General features: G+C 40.4%; 1 protein-coding gene across 1 annotated transcript in view; it reads right to left on the minus strand.

Moving 5' to 3' along the window:
- Positions 1-27,338, minus strand: part of rptor (regulatory associated protein of MTOR, complex 1) — a 443,649-nt gene that overhangs the window by 118,284 nt on the left and 298,027 nt on the right. The window contains exons 20-21 of the mRNA XM_080209484.1: positions 23,138-23,296; positions 1,907-2,025 (exon numbers count right to left, since the gene is read on the minus strand). Of these exons, the coding sequence (XP_080065610.1) occupies positions 1,907-2,025; positions 23,138-23,296 (278 nt within the window). The remainder of the gene's footprint in view (positions 1-1,906; positions 2,026-23,137; positions 23,297-27,338) is intronic.

A 27,338-nucleotide genomic window follows, 5' to 3' on the forward strand; every position in this document is an offset into this window, starting at 1 on the left:
GTATTCTTTCTGGTTGTATCACAACTTGGAATGGCTCCTGCTCTGCCCAAGACCGCAAGGAACTACAAAAGATTGTGAATGTAGCCCAACCATCATGCAAACTAGCCACCCATTCATTGACACTGTCTACACTTCCTGCTGCCTCGGCAAAGAAGCCAGCATAATTAAGGACCCCACGCATCCTGGACATTCTCTCTTCCGCCTTCTTCTGTTAGGAAAAAGATACAAAAGTCTGAGGTCACATACCAACTGACTCAAGAACAGCTTCTTCCCTGCTGCTGTCAGACTTTTGAATGGACTTACCTTACATTAAGTTGATCTTTCTCTACACCCTAGCTATGAGCGTAACACTACATTCTGCAGTCTCTTGTTTCTTTCTCTATGAACGGTATGTTTTGTCTGTATAGTGAGCAAGAAACAATACTTTTCACTGTATGTTAATACATGTGACAATAATAAATCAAATCAAGTGCCAGAATGCTTTGAAATTGATTGAAATCTTGCCTTGATTTGGTTTTTCATCGCTGGCAGGAATCGAAGAAGCATTCATGCAAGCAACAACTGCCCAGAGGGATGCACTGTTACATCCAAGATTTATTTTATCATACAAGTCGATACAGGACACAAAAGACTGAGACATTTTACAGAAGTGACTGATGCCACTTAATGCAACAAAGATCTGAACCAACATTTTCATTACCCTTGCCATTTTCTTCTTTACAAGACACACCTATCTTCTCCTCCCGCCCCCGCCACTCCACCTCCAATAGGTATAACGCTTTGTTTGATGTGTGTTCAAAGCTCAATGCTCTTGCCTCAAAATCCACATTATTAGATCAGCTTAAGGAGGGCTCAAAAAGTCATATAATGACGGATACGAGAAAACTACTGAACTGCCTGTAGATGGATACTCAGCTTTAAGAATAGTAATGTGTTTTGATGCATTTTTATTAGGTTAGAAACAGCTAATCTCACGACTGTTTAGTCATAAACAGTATATTAAAAAATAATTTTAAAAGCATCTAATTTAATAGCATGAATTTATTCATACAATCATGTATATAAATGCAGACACACAAATGATGCATCATCTTGAACATTCACCAGAATCAAAAGGAAGATGCAGCCTTTATATAACACGCACCTCAGCATTTCCACGGTGCTGCACTAAAATGTCAGCTTAGTTAATGTACTCAAGCCATTAAATGGGGTTTGAACCCATAATGTACTGGTTCAGATCTGAGCTTGCTATCAGCTGAACCAAGTTGACACTTAGGGAGGAAACCGGAGGGGGCACTTTTACACAGTTACTGTTCTCAGGCACAGTGGTTAGCACTGCTGACTCTCAGTGCCAGGGACCAGACTTCAATTCCAGCCTTGGTCACCATCTCTGCGGAGTCTGCGCGTCCTCCCTGTGTTTGCGTGGGTTTCCTCCAGGTGCTCCGGTTTCCTGCCACGGTCCAAAGATGTGTGGGTTAGGTGGATTGGCCATGTTAAATTGTTCCTTGGCGTCAGGGAGATTAGCAGGGGTTAGGGGAGTATCCACCCACAGGCAGTTCAGTAGTTTTCTCGTATCTATCATTGTATGACTTTTTGAGCCCTCCTTAAGCTTATCTAATAATATGGATTTTGAGGCAAAGAACATTGAGCTTTGAACATATGTCAAACAAAGCGTTATATCTATCGGAGGTGGAGTGGGGGGAGTGGGAGGAGAAAGTAAGTGTGTCTTGTAAAGAAGTAAATGGCAAGAGTAGTGGAAATGTTGGTTCAGATCTTTGTTGCATTAAGACGACCAGGGTGGGATTATTGTCGCTGGAGGCTTGATGGGCCAAATGGCCTCCTTCTGCACTGTAGGGATTCTATGATTCATTCAGTATTTAACGAAAGCCACTACTGTCCAGAATACCTTGTAAGCTGTGTTGTTGAGCACCTTCATAGCGAGGTCTGAAACTTCTGGGAAAGGATCAGCAGCCAGATGAAGCAAAACACGCCAGATCTGGGTGTAGACACTGTTGAATGATACACCTACAAAGATAAAATGCAATTCCTTGGTTAATCAGTGGGAACTCACTCATTAATACACCAGATTAAAAATTAAACTGGTTATATTTAGGCACTTTCACCTCTCATTCCTCCTTTTGCAAGTTGCCTTTGTAATGGTTTAGTACCTCAATATTTGACTTTTTAAATTCTTAATCAATGATGAACTTTGTTTGCAAATGATCAGCAATTCCACAAACTATTCTAAAAATGCTACATACATGAAACACTGGCAACTTTGCCAGAATCTGAGATGAACTTCACAAGAAAGTACACAAGCGAAGTAATTAATGATCCACAGTGCTACAAAGACCTCCGGTACTTTTATTTTACACTGTTATGGAACTCATTAGTTGAATGCTTGAAGCCAATTCTCTCCTATCCTGGTAATAAAATAGATTTTGACCCAATACATCACTCAGAGCATTAACAGCATATAATTATTGTGTTGCCAGAGGGTACACATAAATAATTCAGCAAGTAAACAATTGATAATGAAACTGCAATAAAGAATTTGGCAGCTAAATGCAGATCAGAATAGAAAAGATTAAAATTACACAGCAATACATAAACTGCTACTAAGTTCACCTCTTTCGGACAAAAATGACCAAAAATTGATACTTAAATGAGACGGCACTATTTATAGCAAAAGTTATTTGGTGCAGCATATTGCTCACAGATTTCTGCTGCCTCTGGGACATGTTAAGCAAAATTGTAGCATTTGAGCAGCACATCACACAATGTGTTGTGTGCAATAATTTCCGGGCTGAAGCCCATGGAATTAATGATGCATCAGCAGCATAGATACTAAATTGGAGAAGAAAGAGAGAGCAGGGAAAGTCTGGGTGAATGGCTGTTTTTAAATTTGGAACGAAGTAGAGTGCTATCTTTGAGGGATCTGAATTCGGACCATGGCCCTTTTGGTTCAGGGGACACAATTCATTAGTTTGCAATATTAAACAGTGAGGAGGGTAGTAGCAGGTTTCTGAACAGCAGAGATTTAACTGGTGAAATATGCAGGCAAAATGGCAGATGGAACGTAATGCAGAGCAGGAAATAAGGAGAAACTGTTTCCACAAACAAGTTAATTGGTAACCAGATGACAGGATTAGGGTGGCACGATGGCAGAGGTTAGCACTGCTGCCTCACAGCGCCACGGACCCGAGTTTGATTCCAGGCTTGGGTTACTGTCTGTGTGGAGTTTGCACATTCTCCCCAAGTTTCCTGCCACAGTACAAAGATGTGCAGGTTAGATGGATTGGCCATGCTAAATTGCTCCTTAGTGTCAGGGGGATTAGCTAGGATAAATGTATGAGGTAATGGCGATAGGGTCTGGGTGGAATTGTGATTGGTGCAGACTCAATGGGCCAAAGGGCCTCCTTCTGCACAGTATGATTCTATGATTTATGATAACCACAGCATGTTATGATGTGGAACACAGTCTGAAAGCAGATTCAATAATGGCTTTCAGAGGAAATTGCATATATATCTGATAAAGAAAAAACATGCATGAGGAAGAAAAACTAATTTGAAGAGCTGTGACAAACATGACAGATCAAGTGGTTGTCTTCTATGCTGCAAGATTTTACAATTCTATGTCATGTGAAGAAAACATTAATCAATTAGATATTTTGAGCGTTTATTGTGTTATTCTGTGAAGCAGGGTGTCTGTGTGTGTGTGTGTGTCTATTTTAATTAAACTAAAGTTGGGTTGCAAGATTGAGAACAAAGGATCTGTGTGAAAGGCAGGTACTTGAAGTAAACAGGGCCCAGTTGGATGTTCTACAGGTAAATGACAAATGGGTAGAAAATTTCATTTGGACATAAAGTAGTTTGCTGTGGTGAATTGTTATATTTTCAAAGAAAGTAAAAAGAGGTTTACAGCTGGGAAATGATCATAAATAAATGAGGCAAAGTTTTATTTTATCTGAAAGTGCTGGTCATAAGGCTGGTCATAAAGAGAACATAAAATATTTTCGTATCCCGGGAAAAGTAAATTTCAAACAAGAAAAGAATGGAAGAGAAAAAAAACATATTTAAAGAGAAGCTGGGAGCTGTGCGGAGGAGTGGCCGTGTCAGATATCCTGGAGTGTGCTGAGCTGGGAGAGTGCTGTGAATAAAAGCAAAGTGAAGCAGTTTTCACCCAATCTAGAAAGCAGTCTCTCTTTTCAGAAAACAAGGTTTTGTTTTAAAGTTTTTGGGATTATCTCATAAGAGTAGGATAGGGAGGGAGGCACCCTGGAACATCTCTTTCTAACGGCAATAGTGGGCTGTGCCTTGTTGTAACATTTGTTTTTTTCAGTAGATGAAAGGGACTGCTGCCTAAAGGGGTGCTTATTTGTGAATCTAACCAAGTAGGAATCTTTTGGGGGAATGTTCTGTTAGATTATTTTATTAACTGTGTAAATGTAACCACGTGTGTTTAATGTTTCTTTTTTTTAAATGAATGTTTTACTTTAATATTTAAAATCTCCAAAAGTGTTACCAGAATTTATGGCTTCTGACTTCAGCACAAATAGCTTCTTATAGCAAAAATAAAAACAGAAAATAGGTGTGATAGCTTGCCAAGTTTCCCTTCGTGATTCATTTTGGTAGGGTAAACTTGAATGCAGATTACAGGGTCAAAGGCAGGGTTCTGAGGAATGTGGAGGAACAGAGAGATCTTGGGGTTCATATCCACAGATCTCTGAAGGTTGCCACTCAAGTGGATAGAGCCTTGAAGGCGGCTTATAGTGTGTTAGCATTTATTAACAGGGGGTTTGAGCTTAAGGACCATGGGGTTATGCTGCAACTGTACTGGATGTTGGTGAGACCACATTTGGAATATTGTGCTCAGTTCTGGTCACCTCACTATAAGGAGGATGTGGAAGCATTGGTGAGAGTGAAGAGGAGATTTACCAGGATGCTGCCTGGTTTGGAGGGTAGGTCTTATGAGGAAAGGTTGAGGGAGCTGGGGCTTTTCTCTTTAGTGCAGAGGAGGATGAGAGGAGACTTAATAGAGGTTTATAAGATGATGAGAGGGATAGATAGAGTAGACGTGCAGAGACTATTCCCTCGGGTGGATGTAGCTGTTACAAAGGGGCATAACAATAAGGTTCATGGTGGGAGATATAGGAGGGATGTCCGAGGTAGATTCTTCACGCAGAGAGTGGTTGGGGTGTGGAATGCACTGCCTGCTATGATAATGGAGTCGGACACTTTAGGAACTTTCAAGCGATTATTGGATAGGCACATGGAGCACACCAGAATTATAGGGACTGAGATAGCTTGATCTTAGGTTTGGACATAGCTCGGCACAACATTGAGGGCCAAAGGGCCTGTACTGTGCTGTACTGTTCTACGTTCTACTTGGCTTGTATAGCACCTACCAACTGTTAGATCATAATCTTTGCTAAACCAAATCACCAGCCCTTTTTTATTAAGAAAATCCAAAGCAACCTAATCAAAAATGGAGGCCATATCAGGTTCTACAATTACCCCAAATATTTAAGATAGTTTCTTTGCAAATTGCAACTTGTTTCTGCACAAATAATGCAAGAGAAAGGCAGCATGTTATGGAGAAAACAAGGTGAGAGTTTCCACGGTTTAAACATCAGGTTAAACCATGAATCAAGCTTGTTCTACTTCCATTTCCAGGAAAATAGAATACATCCAGTCTGAGAAGTAACTAATCAACAATCATGGATTTCAGTCAGGAGATGGCCAGATCTAATTAAATCATGTTCAGCTACAATTCTGTGGATACACAATTTGTTGAATGGTACCATTGTCAGAACTTTGTGTGTGAGAAAATCTGAGACTTTGCAATAAATAAAATTCTAGCACGTGCAATCAAATTTATAAGTCAGTGTATGTGAGAATATCAGACTACTAGAATGACAGTCTGCTATAAAAATATAAATAATTACATTTTCTTCACAAAAGATAAGATTTTGCAAAATAAATTTGTACATAATTGCACATGTTGAATAAAAATTATGACTTAGTTACAATTTATAATTGTATGGTAAAATAAGGGTGTCCGCAACTTTAGCACATCTTCAGAAGTTGACTGAGGTGTGATAGTTTACAGATATCTTCTTGCATTTCATCTTTAATAAGCTACTGCAAAGCTTTTGCCTCTGGAGAAGCATGCTCATCAATGCTATGCCAACAACAAAAGCTTCTGAAAATAGTATGCAAGTTGCTGACATCTAAGTGACATTTTGTAATAGGAAGTATTTGATCAGAGCGGTGATGTATGTGAAATGACAAACTTCTGAGAAGTAATTAAAAGTCAGTGTGATCATGTTGAAACTACTTCAGAACCCTTAATTGAAACAAATCAAGATAGTGACTGAAGCAGTTCGCTAATTAAGAAAAGTCTGCCTCAGGTGTACTTTGGAACAACTACTGTGTGTCCAAGAACCAGAGGGGAGAAGAAACCCTTTGGAGCTTAATAAACCTGGGATGTCTTGTCATCAGTATAAGGTAGATGAAGGAAGATAACATTTACAGTTGGGGAATAGGCTTCAAAAGAGCGAGATGAGGAAGAGGCAGGAAAAAGCAAAAACAAATCACAACACAACATCTCCAAAGATGCCTGTGGTCAGGGTTGAATAAATCCATTCCAGTAAGGATTTTAAATATTTGAAAAGTATCTGTCCCGAGTTTTCTCTTACTAGTAGCAAACAATAGGGCAGCACGGTGGCACAGTGGTTAGCACTGCTGCCTCAGTGCCAGGGACCCAGGCTGAATTTCATCCTCAGGTGACTGTGTATGTGGAGTTTGCACGTTCTACACCTATCTGCGTGGGTTTCCTCCACGTGCTCCGGTTTCCTCCCACAGTCAAAAGGCGTGTAGTTTAAGTGGATTGGCCATGCTAAATTGGCCCTTACCATCAGGGGGACTAGCAGGGTAAATACGTGAGTTACAAGGCAGGGACTTAGCTGGGATTGTGTTGGTGCAGGCTTGATGGACCAAATGGCCTCCTTCTGCACTGCAAGGATTCTATAATAATAGTTTCTTTAGACTTCCCTTTTAGCTCATGTTTTGAAGACACGACTTTGCTCACTCTCATTTGCACAGCTTCTAAATTCTGGACACCCTCGCTCTAATTATGGTTACCAGAATTATACCCAATATAACAAATATAGGTGTTTAAAATGCAATAACGCTCTCGGTCTGAAGGAAAATCATGCTTCATGTCTGAGATTGGACAAAACTAATCACAATGATCTGTCCCTGACTCAGCATCAAGTGGTCGGATAACTATCAGGGGTGGAAGTCACAGCATATTTTCCCCTCAGTTCAGGAACAGAGGGCCAATTACCTTTTTTAGATAAGGTTTGCTGGTGTTGCAGGGGCTAAGGCCGATCACTACAATGCTGTTCATGGCAGACTTTCTGAAAAACCAGTTTTCAATCAATTATATACTCCTACGTTATACATATATTACATATTTATAATATTAGTGCATATATTCTCTTGTAGCTTTCTGAAAGGAAAAACAATTAGATTCATCATAGCACTGAGTAGGGAAAAAGCAGCTATTGCCCTACAGATGAATATTTACGCTTCTCTGAAGACTGGCTTGTTAAATGTGAAAGATTGTCAAAATGATGAATTATGCAGCTTTTTTTCTGTAAAAGAAGAGTTCCCATGGAGTAGCAACTGAATATCTAGAACACTTACATAATGAAAAAATGGAAGTGTTGCTGTTGAGTGTAATGTTTACATAACGTAGACACAAAGGACACATTTTAAGGTTTTGCCCTTATAAACTTTATGATCTCACGTCAGAGAATGTAGGTTTGCACAGAATATTTAATCTCCAACATAACATAGATTTGTGTTTGTGGTGATTCTCATCTGTTTTTCAATTCTAAGGCCACTGCAAATAGTTCAATGTGGCCTGAAGCAAAGAAAGTTAGTCTCCACAAATGGAAACAAAGGTACCTTACAGAATTTACCAAATAATGTAGGATTTATCATCATGTTAATTCCAGCACATCTGCCACTGGCTTGTGATTGCCATTTATAATTCACACATGTCTTGGGCTGCCATTTTTCCACCAATCCACCATCAACAACCCCTCTGCTGACTCTCAGCAAAGCTTCCAGAGTAACATAGAACTCTAACTCAGCCTGTAGATTCAAATTGTTGAAAATGTCAACATAAACCACTGCATAGCCAACTTCTGGCACCTCATCCAAGTGGCTGCTTTTCATGCGTCAGCTCTAACAAGGTAGATTGGTAGGTTACTTGACAGTATGGAGTATCTGAGCCAATTCTGATGCCATCCTTGTCTGGTATCACAGCCTTGCCCATTCCTTTGGGAGTCATTAGTGAGAAAATCTCCCACATTTCACTCTCCTCACCTACCTTGGCCAACTCAGATCAGCTAATTCAGTATAGACTCAGGGGCAAACCTGGAGCTTTCCATTAAATATTTTACATTTAAGTCTACAACCATCAAAGATGATGTTTAATCAGAAATTCAGCATGAAAATGAAATGGAGACAGAGTTAAAATTCATTGCTGAGGTGAACAATCATTTGCTCCCCATGCTTCAGAGCTTGAATTGTAACACCAGCAAGACAAAAGCTCTGGCCAATTACATAACAATTTATGATAATTAGGCCCATCAGTTAACCATTGCTTTCTACATATTAGAAATATTTTGCAAAAGGATTCATGCAAATCATTTCAATTCAAACCAAGTAAATTAATGTTGCTATAAACACATTTAATCATAATGGCTTTCCATTCTTCAGCTAAATGCACTAAATTTTCAATTCCAATTGTTATGAAGTTGCATATACAAGGTTAAAAATGTGGTGTTTGACAAAATGTAAATATTGAAAACAAATGCTGAAATCAAAAGAAGAAATCATATAGCATTGTCTCTTTAAAAGCATATGTCTTTATGCTTGGAATTTTTAAACTGTAGAAAGAAGGCTACAGAAGCCAATTTTGCACATTGTGTCAAAAGCTTAGCAACCAGTGTTCCAGCAAAGCCGAACAGGCTTTTGAATTGGACCAATGATTTTAAAGCAAGCACTCAAAGACACAGAACCAACAGAATTCGAATGCAATGTTGTTGACAGCCTCAAGCCACCCACGTTGCAAGAATACTGAGAGGTAATTCCAGGTATTTACCCCAGACAAGGGGAAATAACAGTTAAAGTAATCTTGCCACCTCTTTAGTCAGAAGGAGGGAGAGGTACATCTCTTGCCATCTGCAGTCGGAAAATAGGTCAACTCAGAAGATGTGTCAGACCTGAACAGCAAAGGCCTTCAGACTTCTAACAAGTGCCTGGTTGTATATACATCCTTTTGAGAATGACTTGAATTTATAAACCTGTGTTTCATTCATGAGTTTTGTATTATTCAGACAGCATTCCATTGGGGAGTTTATTCAGTTTGTTAATTGTTTTAGTAAGGTTGTCAGCAGTTTTAAAAATAAAGACCTGTTAATTGTTCATGACAGAGAATGTCCGATCCTGCTTTAATTTACCTAAACTAACAACTTCCAACTCCTCACACACACTTACTTAAGATTACGAGGCGAGGTATATCCCTTTGGGTAATTCCAAAATCGCGCAGAGGGAAACATCATCTCCACGCCGTAACACAATTATTTAATTGCATTTCTCAAACAGCTTTACGCAAATTAGAAATAGATGTCAGAAGAAAATGAAAAAGGAATTAAACTATCAAAATGTCAGAATTGTACAGCACTACGTATACTAACAAATTATTTGTAATGATAAAAACAGTGTGTTGGAAATACTTAGCAGGTCGGGCAGCATTTGTAGAGGAAGAAACAGAGTTAATATTGTGAGAATATATTCATTAACATACTTCCTTTCTTGATATTTCCAGCACTATTTTATATCAGATCATCCGCAGTATTTTGCTTTTTTTTGGTCCATTGGAAGACCAAGAACATTTTAAATTTTGAATTGTGCAATAAAAGTGAACTAATCAACTCGAACTTCTGTCTTGAGGCACGCGTCTACAGCCATGGATGTCTCCTGATGTAACCCAGTTGCAGTTTTAGAACAGATGTCTGGAAGGATTGAATGAAACAAAGCCTTTCATCTTGTGCTGTGAACTGGGCAATTGCCCTATCCTCCAAATCTTGTACACTGTGAAGGTGCTGATTAGTTCCAAATTCTTCATGAAGCAACTTGGTAAAGAGACTGTACCTAATGGTGTTCAAATCCAATCACCTACAAAGGAGACTTCCAACACTTACTTCTTGATTGGCATGGGATACCACTCAAAACCTGCACTGCTTGTTTCTTTGCAGAATTTGATTGCAAGGAACACAGGACTAGGAAATGGTGTAGGCCAATCAGCTCTTTGAGCCTCCTCTGCTCTTCAATGAAATCATGGCTGATCTAGTTGTGATCTCTCTTCCACTTTGCTATCTGCCTCCCATTACCTCAACTCCCTTATCTATCTAAAATCCATCCAACTCTGCCTTGAATAAACTCAATGACTTGGACTCCACAGCTTTCTGGGGATGAGAAAACAATTCTCCTCACCTACAACTTAAAACGGCAAATCTCTTATTCTTGAGCAGTGTTCCCTGGCTCTAGTTCCCAGGTGGAAAGATGGTCCTAGTATCTGCCCTATCAAATTGCCTCAGGACCTTATATGCTTGAATAAGATCATTCATCTTGCTCAACCTTTCTTCAGACAATAAGCTCTTCATCCCTGAAATTAGTTTGAACACCATTATCTGCAAGTTCCCCTCCAAGCCACATATCACCTTGCCTACCAAAATGCTCAGCAAGGATGAAGTTTAGCGATCAAGGTTCCATGCCCAATTTCTCCATTCTTAGGCTGGGGCTGCTAAGAGGAACTATATCGTCTGAATTGTCACAGCTGAAATTAGTAATGGTGCAGATCAAGTCCAAATGGCTTAGAACCACAACTTACTCTGTATTTACCCACTTAGTCATGAGTGGAGTGCAGAAACTTTCTACCAATAGTTAATTTACTTACAACTAAAGCATCAAGTAATTTGTGACCGAAATTAACATTCATATGTGAAAGCCCATGTTTGAGAGGTGGTAACTAGCTTTTACCAACAGAATGGTTGAGTTAACACAATTGCCCAAAACCCTGTAAACTAAACTCTTCAAATTGCCAAGGTTCAAGGGTCAGCAAATCGCCATCTTCTGAAGGACACTAAGTAATAAAGCTGTCTTCCGCGGTCTCAGTGAAGCTTTTAAACACTTTCAGATAGAAACAGTCTCTTCATCTTTAAAACACAGCTCACTCCTTTCAAGGACGGCCGAGTTGTATAAAAATAAAGGAACTACCTTTTCATACAAGTACATCCGTATTGGAGAAGCGAGGGAGAACAGGGAGGAGGAGAAAGAACAAGCAAATTCAGACCCAGAATAAAGTCTCTCAGATTCATGGCAGTGTGGAAACTGATTTTTTGCCCACCCCCCCAATTTTATCTCCATTCTCTTCACTAATTTGGGCTCAATCTTGTAATTCCTTTGCTTTTGCTATTGACCAGTGGTGATTTATCATTTCACCATTCACATTTCTTTTAAGACACATCTTTTTCTCCTTTACTTGTCCCTGCAACAACTGGCATTTACTTTATCTTGCCTTCCACCCTATAATTGACCTTCACTTTTGTTCTTTTCCTAAGCTCCAACCACTGCCCACCACCCCCCAACCCACCCCTTCCATTTGCTGACAACTTGTTACATCTGACTTGTCCCAGTTCTGATCAAGGTTATTGATCTGAAGGGTTGACTGTTGCTCTCTCTCCAGATACGGCCTGTTCTGCTGAGGATTTCCAGTGTTTTCAGCTGCAATTGAGTTATGTTGAGTTCTTTTACCTGAGTTATTAAGACACACAATTGAATTTCTTCTGTTTTCCACGAGTAAGATCTAACACAATTTAATTCTTATCTTCAAATGTAGAGGATCCTCTTCAATAACTTGGTATTAAAATACATAGTTTTTGTTAATACCAGTCTTGAATTTGAGTAGGGGTAGACATCATTTCCCCTTTCAGGGTCAGAAGGATTGCACTAGTACAGGAATGTGAGATTTGACACAACTTCTTTGAGAGTGGACTGTGAAAATACCCAAGGCACTGGTACCTAGTCTTTCAACAACCTCCCAACAACCAAACTGAAGAGTTTCTTCAGAAGGATTTTCTGAGAAAGCATCTCAACTGGCACTACAACTGGGAATTTAAGACTTGGTGGAAGAAGCAATGAAAGCATTCCAAACCATCTGTAGTCAAAGGCTTCTTCAAAGCCTCACAGCTCGTCATGCTCCCAGAGACCACACTGGTACAACCTTCATTGTGTGGGCATGCATTGACAGAATTATAACCTGTGAACAATCAATTCTGACAACAGCTCAATGCAAGGTGGAAAGACTGATTCCTGACAGCAGCTGAAGGAAGTTGCAGGAATCAGAGAAATCATTTTCGGTATTTCATTCATTGGAAAGATTCTCCCTTTGAATGCTTGGAATCTGTACAACGTGGAAAGACAGCAAAATCAATGTTGCCGGAGATCTGTCTGAGGAAAAGCCAAGTGGTAACTGGAACTTCTGAATCTGGCTAGCGTCATTAACTAATGTTGAAGTTGCTTGAGAATTTGGCACAGAATCAAAGTATTGATGTCAGGCACAAGCTTGAAAAAAAATGACTAAAATCCATCAGCACATAATTTACAAAAACGAAAGTCACCCAACAACTGATAGCTAATTAAGAGTGGGGCCAAATTGAATGTAGCAACAAAAATGCTTCCAGTGTCAGAAGGCCAGTAACCAGAGGACATTGGTATAACGTGATAGGTAAAAGCACCAGTGGAGCTACAAGGAAAGTTTTTGCTCTTTTAAAAAGCACCTTGGAATGCACTACTTTAAAGGGTGACTGGGGCAGCACAGTGGCATAGTGGTTAGCACTGCTGCCTCACAGTGCCAGGGACCCAGGTTCGATTCCTGTCTTGGGTCACTGTCTGTGTGGAGTCTGCACGTTCTCCTTGTTTCTGCGTGCGTTTCCTCTGGGTGCTCCAGATTTGTCCCACAGTCCAACAGGCGTGCTGGTTAGGTGCCTTGGCCATTCTCTCTCAGTGTATTCGAACAGGCGCCAGAGTGTGGCAACTAGGAGATTTTCACAGGAACTTCGCTGCAGTATTAACGCAAGCCTCCTTGTGACTAATAAAAAACTTTTACTTTAGAAGCAGATTCAAAATAGAATTGATGCACAACTGGGGGAAAAACTTGAAAGTGGGAAAAAAAATGACAGGACTATGAATGATTTAATAAGACAGCTTTATCAAAAGAGCCAGTACACTTCAGACACAAGGGCCAAATGGCCTTCTGTGCAGTATCATTCCATAATTTGGACTAATGTAAACCCACCATTGAACTGCTGGGCAGTTATCCCCCTATCCTCTTCCAACATGTATTTCTCAATTAATTAAAAACAGATTACCTGATTATCTGAGAAATGAAAAGATCTTTTTGTGCAGTTTGAAAATCAGCAAAGTTTCCAAGTACCCTCATCAGTGCCGTCACTCTTGTCTTTGTGTCAGAATCTCGTGATTAAACTACCATACCAAAGACTGGCACAAAATCTGGGCTGCATTATTTTACCACAGTGCACATGTTTCAGAATTCTGGATACTCGTCACTTACTTATGGTTGGCCATAAGTTTTCCTGAATTTCCACAACCTTAGTTTAATCAATAGACTCTTCCCAAATGCTTTTTTGAAAGACTAGGTACCAAGGCTTTGGGTATTTTCACAGTCCATGCTCAAAGAAGTTCAAGTGTCAAGTTAATAGGTTCATCCTCTTAAGTTCATGTTAGCTGCTCATTTAAGAGGTTATTATTGAAGAGATAATCCTCAAGCTTACTCCTGATAATCAATTCCATTCCATCACTGGGGCTTGTCTGGGAATCATGGATCTGTGGTTGTCTGCACATCTTATGGGTATCACGTGAGCCTGTTTGCAACTGGGTATTGCCTCACTGTCCAATGAATCCTAAATAAGAACGTTTCGTAACTTCAGAACTTGCAACGATAATGGTTTACTTAGTGAAAGCTAAGTACATTTAAGACAGAGGCACTGTTATTTCAGGGAACAAGATAGCCAATTTGGTACAGCAAGGTCCCTCAGTGAATGAGAATAGTTAGGTAATCTGTTTTTAATTAATTGAGAAATACATTTTGGAAGAGAATAGTGGGATAACTGCCCAGTGCATCCTCGAATAATGCCATGGAATATTTTACATACACCTGAGGGGACACGAGGTTTGCTTTTCCATCTATTCCAACGACTGCATCTGAAAATGCAGCACACTCCCTTAGTAACGCACTGAAATGTCAACGCAGATTATAATCTCAAAGCTCCGGGGGAGTTCGGCCCCACAACTGCCTGACTCAGAGGTGAGGGCATCAGTTACTATTGAATCAAGACTGACAATGCTTACCAGTGCCTCACAGATCACTCCCCAGTCTCTCTCAGCGCTCAAATAAGATATCCATCTTTGGAGATTTGTTTGTTTACAGCCCTTGTGCAGTCTGCCTTGGGCTTTCCATGTCATTGCTTTAAATTGGGTTTTATTTGCTGAAGAAATGTTACTTATGTCTTTCCCTTGTGAATATTGGGGATATTGGTAATTGACTATTGACTATTTTGTGTTCACTCTCAACTTCAGCCTTGCTTGAAACATTTATGGTTTTCACCTTTCCTGATCTGTCTTTCTATAATGCAGAAAGCATTTTTATTGCTGTATTTAGCTCTGCTTTAATGCTGAAGTAGTGGTATTTTTAACATGCAGGATGCTGAATTTATCAAATAGTTTCATGCGGTTCCGGAACGTGGGTCAGAATCATATTGCAGTTTGGACATTTCCTTCTCAATGATCTGTGAGGATTTTGCATCCACCTCATTAAGAAATAATCTTTACTTCTCTGAAATGGATTTCTTTTGCGCCCATTTTAAAGTTATTTTGTCCAATTAATATTCAGGATAGCAATAATCAGAATTTTTGACCATTACGTGGACCAATAGAGAGGTAAAATATTGGATCATCCAAAACAATTCTGGATTGCCTGAGCAATAACTGAACACCACTATCAGCTACTAAACCTGGCTGGATGGAATTAAAATCAAACAAAAACCATGAATAGGTCAGATATCTATTTTAACTAAGCTTCCCCATACTTTTCTATTGCAAGGACTTCTAATTGCCATCACATTTTAATGAAACAGAAATAGAAATTCTAATAAATAACAATTCCTTATAGGTTTCATATTTAAAAAAATCAGTGTGATTCACTGTACACAATTATAATAATAATCAATATGTATTAAATTGATTAATTGAATATTAAAATCCATGAAGAAAAGCTGCAGCAAAATTAGGTACTTCTTTATGGATATTGCATATTCTACTTCTGCGGTGGCAGAGAGATAAGAAAAATAAACTCCGCTATCTTCAAATGACAAGACTGTAGCAAGTTGCAGCCTTTAAGTTAAATTTATTTTCTTGAATTATGCACCTTACAGAATCATAGAATCCTACAGTGCAGAAGGAGGCCATTCTGCCCATTAAGCCTGCACTGGCCACAATCCCACCCAGGTCCTAGCCCCATAATCCCACACACTTACCCCAGCTAAACCCCCTGACATTAAGGGGCAATTTGGCATGGCTAATCCACCTGACCTGCTCATCTGTGGACTGTGGGAGGAAACTGCAGCACCTGGAGGAAACCCACGCAGACATGGGGACAATATGGAAACTCCATACAGACAGTGACCCAAGCCGGGAATCGAACTCAGGTCCCTGGCGCTGTGAGCAGTGCTAACCATTGTGCCGCTGTGCCGCCCTTATCTGGCAGTTGTATTTTTAAAACTTCGCTCTTCACAAAAAGACGCAACATAAAACAACTTGAAGTCTGATAGTTTAACACTCTCCTCAGTATTACACAGAAGGCAAAATAAAAGTGATAAACTGAATGTAAACAAAGATGCATTGCTAAACGATCAAGCCGCAGGCAGAGCACACCAACAAATAAAGAGCCTCATCTCTCCTCTTTCAATGATAGGAGAAATTGCAAAGCAACTTGTTGTCTTTTTGAAGCCATTGACAGGCTGGCATTTTGAGGGCCATCTCAACAGGTTTTTTTTAAACCCTGATCTTAGGCAGATCTTACCCAACAGCTGGGGAGGGTACTATTACTTATGACTTTAGAACAACTACAAATGCATGGATTTTAAACAAAAAGCAGGCTGGACTCTGCAGGATTTATCCCACAATATCAATGCTGTTTCTATAGGTGTAGCAGTGGGAGCTGGTACTCCAGCACGAGTATAACGTACAATTAACCATTACATAAGAACATAAGAAATAGGAACAGGAGCAGGCCATCTAGCCCCTCGAGCCTGCCCCGCCATTCAATAAGATCATGGCTGATCTGAAGTGGATCAGTTCCACTTTCCCGCTCTCTCCCCATAACCCTTAATTCCCTTGTCTATCAAAAACCTATCTACCCGTGACTTAAATATATTTAGCAAGGTAGCCTCCACCACTTCAACGGGCAGAGAATTCCAGAGATTCACCACCCTTTGAGTGAAGAAGTTCCTCCTCAACTCTGATTTAAACTGCGCCCCCCCCCCTAATCTTGAGACTGTGCCCTCTAGTCCTGCTATCCTTTCTAAGCAGGAAGAATCTCTCTACCTCGACCCTGTCCACCCCCTTCATTATCTTATATGTCTCTATAAGATCCCCCCTCAGCCTTCTAAACTCCAATTACGTGTCGGCTTGACTCACTGCTAGCGCTAATTCCCAGTCAAAGACTTGATCTATTGCTGAAATATCACCGTGCAGTATTGAGTGCTGCTTTCTTAGAGATGCAACCCATTAGGGTGCTAGGCCAGAACCCCAATGTTTAATGTGAAGCCAGATTAGAACCCAACAATTTTTCTATTTTGGAGTAAGTGCAAGGATAGGATATTTTGCTCCAGGTACGATTCTACTTACAAACCAGGGAGTTTTTACCCAAACAAATTTTATTCATTTACACAGTTTAACTATAACAAATGAATTAGGTTAATATTTAACAATCAAACAACACAAACATGACCAGATAGAATTCTTAACTGCTAATCTATCACTATGAGTTCCAATTGTTCAGGCTCAGACCAGAAACTCCAAGGTATTTTAAGAAGTTAACCTACACCCTGACTTTTACATTTGATTTTGGCATTAGGGTGAGCATAAGGTGTTTCACTCCAGGTATGAGTCAAGTGACCCACTAGGAAGCTTTTATCAAAACAAAACTTTGTTTAAGAACACAGTTAGAACATAAGAAAAATAATTACCAATTAAAATACTTAAACATAGCTAACAAGCAAGTAGAGGTGGCCAGCCAGCATGAATAAATTTTAAAAAGTCTGTTGTTCCAATTTAAGGCCTCATAGACATACACCCTTCGTCAGAATGAATTAGCACAAAAACAATTATGCTCACATCATGCTGGATTTTCAACTTTTTAACACTAATGGACAGAGATCCAGACATCAATTTCCAAAACAGCACACTCAGGGAAAGATTCACTCTCGTACAGCAGAATCTCCAAGAAAGAAACTTCTCTCCTGGCAAATTCCAGTCTCCAACTTCAGACAGGGGAAAGAGAGAGACTGCTCTCTCTAAACTCAAAAATAGCATCCAAGCTTGAATATTGTGCAAGCCCAGTTTCCCTGTCACATGACCATCCCGGCCAATCATCCTGATCAACGTCCACTCTGCAAATCCCAGGGACAAAGAGCAGCATTAGTTCAGATTAAAACCAACATTCCAGCCATTAGAAGCAACTGAACTGCTGCAGGAACAATAGAAGATGCCGGCAGGCAGGGCTGCTCATGTGCATAAAACTGCTGCATCAGATCTTGCACAAGATCATGGCTCAAATACATTTATTAAATGCACAATATCGTCATAGAATCAAGCAATATTTCTCTTACAAACTTAAACCTCTTAAAAATTAGTTGGCAAAACGCAGGCATGCCTGCTTTAATTTGGGTTAACAGCTTTGGAGGTTTCAGAAAGCTCAGAAAGAGTCATAGAGGTTTACAGCATGGAAACAGGCCCTTTGGCCCAACTTGTCCATGCTGGCCTTTTCTTTTAAACCCCTAAACTAATCCCACTTGCCTGCATTTGGCCCATCTCCCTTGAGACCCATCTTACCCATGTGAATGTCTAAACGCTTTTTTAAAAAAAAATTGTACTCGCCTCTACTACTGCCTCTGACAGCTTGTTCCAGACACTCACCACCCTCTGAATGAAAAAATTGCTTCTCTCACCTTAAGCCTATGCCCTCTAGTTCTAGACTCCCATACCACTAGGAAAAGATATTGACTATCTAGCTGATCTGTGCCCCTCATTATTTTATAGACCTCTATAAGATCGCCCCCTCAGCCTTCTACACTTCAGAGAAGAAAGTCCCAATCTATCCAGTATCTCCTTATAAATCAAACCATCAGGTCCCAGTAGCATCCTAGTAGATCTTTTCTGTACTCTTTCTAGTTTAATAATATCCTTTCTATAATAGGGTGACCAGACTGTACACATTATTCCAAATGTGGCCTTACCAATCTCTTGTACAGCTTCAACCAATGAAACCAAGCATGCTGAATGCCTTCTTCACTGCTCTGTCCACCTGTGACTCCACTTTCAAGGAGCTACGAACACGTACCCCCAGATCTCTTTGCCCTGTAATTCTTCCCAATGCCCGACCATTAGCTGAGTGAGTCCTGTCCTGGTTCAATCTACCAAAACGCATCACCTTGCATTTACCCAAGTTAAACTCCATCTGCCATTTGTCAGCCCATTGGCCCAACTGATCAAGATCCCGTTGCAATCTGAGATAACTTTCTTCATTGACCACTAGGCTACCAATCTTGGTGTCATCTGCAAACTTACTAACCATGCCTCCTATATTCTCATCCAAATCATTAATATAAATGACAATAACAGTGGACCCAGAACTGAACCCTGAGGCACACCGCTGGTCACAGACCTCCAGTTTGAAAAACAACCCTCTACAACCGCCTTCTGGCTTTTATCAAGAAGCCCATTTTGTATCCATTTAGATGCCTCACCCTGGTTTCCTAGATTTTAACCTTTTGCAACAACCTATCTTGCGGTACCTTGTCAAAGGCCTTGCTAAAGTCCATGTAGACAACATCAGCTGCACTGCCCTCATCTACCTTCTTGGTTGCCCCATCAAAAAAACTCAATCAAGTTTGTGAAACATGATTTTCCACTCACAGTGGCATGCTGACTGTCCCTAATCAGTCCTTGCATCTTTGAATGTCTGTAGATCGTCTTTCAAAATACCTTCCAACAACTTACCCAACACAGATGAGGCCCACTGATCTGTAGTTCCCAGGCTTTTCCCTGCAGCCCTTTTAAACAAAGGCACAACACTTGCCACCCTGCAATCTTCAGGCACCTCACCTGTGACTATCGATGGGTGAGAGAGAGCCTTCTTTCTTCTACCAGCTCCAGGCTGCAATGGCTCTTTATTTTAAAATGAAAATGAAACTGTTTTATCTACATGCTTAGCTCCTCCCATTAACCACATGACTCTGTCTCTGTCAATCAACCCAATCAAAATCATAACTCTGTACACCTAACCTAAAATCCCAGGAAAACATAAATAAACAAACGCTCATTAAGCCTTCTGCAAAATAGACACTTACAGGGCTAAAAATGAATGATTATCCGGTCTTGAAGACAAACTGACTTTTGGAACACTCTTAAAGCAGCCCCATTTTAAACATAAAATATATCAAAATAGCATGGTATCATTACATTTGTTCAGATGAGAAGTTAGCCAAGAGTTTTTCTGCCTTCTCTGGTGCAAGTATAATATTCTATGGCAGCAGAGTGTTCTTCAGTGTCCTATCTAACATTGTTCTCTCAAACAACACTGTTATAACAAATTAGTTGACAATCTGTGGGTGTTCCCGGGACCTTGCTGTGCACAAATTCATTAAGTGGCTCCTGCAAGGACAACTCCATTTCGTTGGTTCAAAGTGCACTGACATGTTCTAAGGCTGAGAAAAACAAGACATAAATGCAATTTTTTTAAAAATAGCATTCGCAGTGTCTAACTATTGCAGCCTGATGTTTTGGCAACACCTTCACGAAAATAAATAATGTAGGATTCTCAGTAATGCTCTGTTCTTTTAGGAATGTATTTGTCCAATCAATAATTTAACAATAATGCAGTTTTTACACTTGTAGTTGAAGTGTAGATAAGTTCTGTGACAATGCTTCGAATATCAATCAATCCTAAACACCAAAGGAGAAAAGATTGAAATTCTAACCTTTTTTGCAGAAGAAAACCTTTTAGTAAAATTTAAAATAACTTATTCTGAAGAAGCTTGGGCGCAAGTTATATGCTTATTCTTGGCAATTTACAAATATCAAGGTCACTTATTCATGCTGAATGAGTTACGCAATGTTTTTAAAATCTCAGTATTGTAGGAATGTTGAGTTACATCTTCAAGTTCAATTCTATGATGAATGTATTTCCACAGGTGTACATTGCTGCATTGATTGGTGAGTATTCTTTGAACTCGATGGCCCTCGCCTTTCATAAAACCCTGAACACAGAGGATAATTGTGATGTTTCTGGATACAGGTAGAAGATTGATAATAGATACAGCAGCATTGGGGATTGAGGCTGAGCGATATCACACAGTGAGACTGAAATCTAACCAGCCTCTTCAGCAGTGACGATTTAAATGGGAGGTATCCTTTATAATAATACCAGAGCGCTTTGCTATCAAATTAATAGGGACCGCAGCTAACACAGAAATTTTGTATGTAATCCTGCTTCCAGATTAAATGAAGCCAAATTCCCAGCCGGTCTCAGGAAGTGGGTTTAAGTTAATTAAACACTATATCGACTTAAAGCTGCTTCCGGATCATGGGCGCGATTGCACATTTTGTTAATGGCCTGGAAATGACGGAAGGATGACTCAACTAAAACAGCTCAAATGAGGAACTTGCGTTTTTGCAAAGATAAATTCCTCTTCACCCTTTAACAAGTAATTTTCTCCAATATCCTTCCCCTATTGTCTCCTTGCTGGAGTACTGTTTCACAAACATTCAAAAACATTGCATTTATTAAGCAGCAGTTCCAGTGTGGACACTTTAGCCATCCAGACACTACGCTCTGGATTATGTCTTCAAGCATCCTCAACTGTCATGTTTTTCTCCTCCTTTAAGACAGTGCTTGAACTTGTCCTATTACCCCTTTCTTTGCATCTGGATCAATTTTCATCTAATTGAACTTGCGTGAAGTCCTTTGGAACATTTTGAGATATTTATTTATAGAATGCAAATTCCTGAGGACAAGCAATAGCCTCATTTGCAGAGTTTAAGGGGATTAGTCTGCCACTTAGGCTGTAGAGAGGACACTCCTTGGGAATGTGCAGCACTGTTTGTGTCTTTTCAGAAGCTCATAAAGGGTTTGCACTGAGACCCCAATGGTGGGGTTTAAGGATATAGGTTTAAGGTGCGTGGGGAAAAGTTTAGAGGAGATGTGTGAGGAGTTTTTTTTTTACACAGAGAGTGGTGAATATCTGGAATCCGCCGCTCGGGGAGGTGGTGGGAGCAGGTACAATAACGGCATTTAAAGGGGCAATTAGACATTTACATGAATAGGATGGGAATGGAAAGATACAGACTCTAAGTGCATACGATTTTAGTTGAGGCAGGCATCATGATTGGCACAGGCTTAAAGGGCCAAAGGACCTGTGCTATAACGTTCTTTGTTTGTGAAGGTTGGCTGCACCGAGGCCCTGGCAGTTTAACATATGCCATTTGACAGATGGGGTTAGTCACAAGGGACTCCTTAGTCATTTCCTGTGTCTCCCACTCCTTGATCCAAAGAATGTCTGCTGGTGGATCTTGCTCAGGAAAGGGTGCTCCATGGGGTGTCAAGATAGAAGTCAGGCAGTATGTGGATTGAACAGGCCATCACAGTGTATTAAGTGAAGTGCAGCATGGGTGGTTTCAATCAATTTGTGAGTTGTTGGTCGACAGATGTGTGGCGGATGCGAGGACAGGAAGGAAGGGGATGGGTGTTGAGTGGAGAATTCAATTTATAATGCACATTGTTACATTCAGCTAAGTGTCAGTGAGATGTGCATGAGATAACCTTTGCCAAACAGATGTTCCGCATTCTACTACAGAATGAGAGGGGGCAAATGTTGAGGTCTGGAGTGTTGCGGCAGCTGCATTCAAAAAAGATCCTGCAAGCTTGATTTGTAGGTTGTTTTTAGTTTTGATTGTTGCTACATTAAAGGCACTAGATAAATACAAGTCATTCACGTTACTGCAAGTTTAAACGTGTTCTCACAGGTGCTGACCATTTTTCTTATTCCACCCTTGGTTACAGTTGTCAATAGTAAGCATGCTGCCACCCTGGATAGGATCACTTAACTCCACACAGGCTGCCCAGTCACAGTTTAAGTACAGTATCATTTTTCCTTAAGCACAGTGGCGTATACGACAGCACGGAGTTTGTGAAGCATTCAGTATTTGGCAGACGTTAATCGCAGAACTTGATCACCATCGCTATGTTGAAATCAGGTAAAACATCTTATTTATGTAGACAAACTGAAACATTCAGACATACTATTATGTACCAACAGCATCTAATAGCAAAGCAGGCTACAGGGTAAAGGGATGTAAACACAGCAAAAAAAAAGAACAAGCAGATCAAAAGTGTGCAGACTACTGCAACAGCTTACTCTGAGAAGAACTACACACCATAGAAAACAGTTCAGTGAATTAATTAATGGATAAAATTCACCTCAATCAGACTTGCTCAACGGAGTACCAAATTTATTACAATCCATGGCATACACAGGGTAGAATTTCAGTGAACAGGAAAGTATTATTCAAAGTTAACGAACCACCCATTGAATTTAATCCCGGGAAGAAGTTTCATTTTTGAAAATATGACAGAGATTCTGAATGCAAGAAACCGAAGAGGGACTCCAGTGAGAAATAGATATCCAGGAAGTCTTACCTATTAACGAATTCAAGGAGCTGTAGGAACTGACTCTCCTCATTTTATCTATGGTTTCAAAAGAAAGTATGTACTCATCGTTGTCAGGGCTTCCCAGGGTACTACTGGCACTACTGCTGGTGCTTAGATACCCAGGAGAAAAAGGATTTGAACCACCAGCTGAAAGAAAATGAAAATCAAGATGAAGATAGAAACATGATGCTACAACACATGATTTCCTAGTTTGACACTTTGATTATACCCTCTCCTCTGGACAGTACACATTATTTAGGTATTCACTTTTCAACTACTTGATTTCGAAGAAAAATATGATCATCCTTACAGTGACTTGAGAAACTCCAGATTAGATTATTTGGAAGCTGTGGAATACAATTTGAAATGTAGTAGCAATAGAAATATAATGGACTTTTACTCTCTCCATATAATCATAAGCTTGTTCTCTGCCCGAGACATAGTTTACTTTTTGTACATTTTTACCTTCAGTCCTTAACTCCTATACACAGCAACTCACCCTAAGGCAATGTTTTAAGTGGAGATACTGGCATTTGGACTGGGGTGAGCACAGTAAGAAGTCTCACAATACCAGGTTAAAATCCAACAGATTTATTTGGTATCACAAATTTTTGGAGCACTACTTCTTCATCAAATGAGTCTCTGAAGAAGCAGTGCTCCGAAAAACTTGTGATATCAAATAAACTTATTGGACTTTAACCTGGTGTTGTGAGACTTCTTACAATGTTTTAGGTGTGACTGGACTCTACCCAAGTGGTCACTTTTCATGAAAGAGCCTGGATCACAAAGTTCAGAACTTTCTTTGGCTCCATCAGCAGCCAAGCGATTGGGCAGGTAATGTGCTCGCAAACATCAGTCTGCACCAACTATCATGAGACATGTGGTGTATCCATTGCAATTCTTCAATCGAGACATGCAATGTCTTCCCACCCATAGGGAAATACCTGGCCACCCTCTCTGCATCTCTGAGATGCCTATCCAGGGCACACTATTAAAATTGTGAAGTTGGAACAGTCATATAATGACTAAACAACCTTAAAATTCAATTATTTTGAAATAATTCTAATTTCGTAACTGTTAACGGTGGAAATCCAAGACTATGTTGTGGTACACATAGGGGCAGCACAGAGGCGAGCACTGCTGCCTCACAGCTCTGGGGACCTAGGTTCGATTCCAGCCTTGGGTGACTGACTATGCAGAGAATGCACATTCTCCCCACGCCTATGTGGTTTCCTTTGGTGCTCTAGTTTCCTCCCAGTCTAAAGATGTGCATGTTAGGTGGATTGGCTATACTAAGTTGCCCCTTAGTGCCCATGGATGTGTAGGTTTGTGGGATTAGTGGGATACATGTGTGGGGTTATGGGAATAGGGCTGGGGAGTGGGTTGCTCTGTTGGAGAGTCACTGCAGACTCAATGGCCTCCTTCTGCACTGTGGGGGTTCACTGCTACACAGTGCAACAGAACTCTGGCCTGCTTGTCAGCTTTCAGACTTAAGATGACTTAAGGGAAAATCAACAAATTACATTCTTACAGGAACTAAGGGAAAACCTATTCATTGTGGACAATTCTTAAGATGCTGGTTATCTAGCTATGTAACAACTGAAAAGCATGTCCCTTTAAAAATGAAGTGCTGCCACTTTACAATTATCTAATGACAACAGATTCAAATCACTGTTGGATGATACCGTGGAGAGTTGAAATGTGAGGTACATATGGTCCCGATTGAAGATGCCAGCTTTCCCTAGAATTTCACTAAATGTGTGAACAACAGATTCTGCAAACTTTCTGAACCTCAATTAGAAATGAACACATGGAATAATGTGACTAAATGGTCATGAGTTGGTTTTGGATTTACAACTTCAGTGAGGCAGTGAAAGTTTTACACACCAAATACTATCAGGAAAGATTGCTGCACTGATTAACTTTTTTTATATATATACACACACACATACATATAGCTGGGTATTACTTTTGCATTGATCAAACACAAGCTCATCAGTGCAGAAAACATCAGATACCACATCGTAATGTTGCACATTAAAACCATACTTCTTCCAGATTCAATATCAGAAAGGTTCAACTGAAGCTGACAACTGAATTGTTTTACGCCATATGTCAGAGGACAACTCTTTTCATTTCCCTTCACGATAAAAGACTTATACATTTTCGACATCAAACCAGATTTAGGATTTTGAGTAATTCGAAGTCAAATTCATAGAATCTCTTCAGAGCAGAATTGGCCTATCGAGTCTGCACTGACTCTCCGACAGAGCATCCTACCCTGGCCCACTTCCCAGCTTTACCCCTCTAACCCCACAGATTTATCCTGCTACTCATAGAATCCTACAGTGCTGAAAGAGGCCATTTGGCCTATCAAGTCTGCACCAGCCACAATCCCATCCAGGCACTATCCCCATAACCCCATCATTTATCCGAGCTAGTCCCCCTGATGCTAAGGGGAAATTTTGTATTACCAATCCACCTAACTCGCACATTCCCTAACCTATCCCTGTAACCCCATGGATTTAGCCTGCTATTCCCCTAACATACACATCTTTGAGACATTAAGGGATAATTTAGCATGATCAATCGGGACCATATGTACCTCACATTTCATCTCTCCACAGCATCATCCAACAGTGATTTGAATCTGTTGTCATTAGATAATTGTAAAGTGGCAGCTCTTCATTTTAAAAGGGACATGCTTTTCAGTTGTTACATAGTCAGATAGCCAACATCTTAAGAATTGTCCACAACGAATAGGTTTTTCCTTAGTTCCCGTAAGAACGTAATTTGTTGACTTTCCCTTCTGCTAACACATCTTCGTAAGTCTGAAAGCTGACAAGCAGGCCAGAGTTCTATTGCACTGTGTATCATTGAACCCCCACAGTGCAGGAGGAGGCCACTGAGTCTGCAGTGACTCTCCAACAGAGCAACCTACTCCCCAGCCCTATTCCCATAACCCCACACATGTATCCCACTAATCTCACGAACCTACGCATCCATGGACACTAAGGGGCAACTTAGCATAGCCACGCCAATCCAATAACATCCACACCATTAGACTGTGGGAGGGAACTGAAGCACCCTGAGGAAACCCATGCAGACACAGGGAGAACGTGCAGACTCCACATAGTTACCAAGGCTGGAAGCAAACTTGAGTCCCTTGTGCTAAGAGGCAGCAGTGCTAACCACCATGCTGCAACTCTTTGCCGTTTTTCCTATGCTGCAGAAAGTTTAAAATCTACTTGCTTTCGAATGAAGAATTTTTATGGCTGTACACTGAAGTCTTAATTACTTGCATAAACATCAGTAAAACGTTATGTTGGCTTTTGGTTCATTAATATTTGGATAATTAATGATGTGAAAGATTTGATATGCATTCATCTTAGACCTGTAGTTACAGCGATGATGGTTCGAAAATTGATATCTGCCCATAGGAGAATAAATACAATTTCAACCTTGTTTTTCTTTTAAAAAGCACTGAGAATGGCAGGCTTGAAGGAGAAGGGGATGCAAATTATGAAGACGGAACTGTTTCCAATATCAGCTAAGACAGTGGTCAGGAAGGGAAGTCGGGCTGTCAGCAGTTTGATGGGAATAAAATCAAATAGTGGATGAAATCAACGCAGAGGGCACGTGGGGCAGAAAAAGATGTGAGTGCAAGGCTGGGGCAGGGGAGAACCTTTGCGGAAGTTAGGCCTGATGGGCAAGGGGAGGGAGAGAAGAAGGAAGAGAAGCTGGAGCTCAAAGGATGGTCACAGTGATCAAGAAATCTGTGGTTTCTTACACTTGTTAGAGGTGATGGTGAAAGGGGCAGGGAGAAGTTGAACACTGAAGGCTTTTGCATTCCAGAATGATGCTGGAATAGCGAAAAGTGAGGAACTAATACTGCTTTATATGGGCCAGTGTGAACTGGTGATCAACAACTAATACTGCTGTCTGCTGTAAACATCAAGTCAGCAAACCCTAGACTGGAGGCAGGGTAATGACGAGGGTGAGAGCAAAGGTTTTGATGAGGGTATCAAAGCATGATTGAGCAAGCTGCTAACTACAGAAATATGGTGAATGGAAGGCCAGTATCTAAACAGGTGGAATTTGAAAGTGTTGCTGTGAGTAATTTGGGGAAGAGTTTTTATTCACAAGGGCAGACACAAAAAGAAGTGGGGCTGGGAGGAGGTTAAGAGTG

The sequence above is a fragment of the Carcharhinus amblyrhynchos genome, chromosome 21 (assembly GCF_965287045.1).
Source record: "Carcharhinus amblyrhynchos chromosome 21, sCarAmb.v2.hapA, whole genome shotgun sequence".
Classification (NCBI taxonomy): Eukaryota; Metazoa; Chordata; class Chondrichthyes; order Carcharhiniformes; family Carcharhinidae; genus Carcharhinus; species Carcharhinus amblyrhynchos.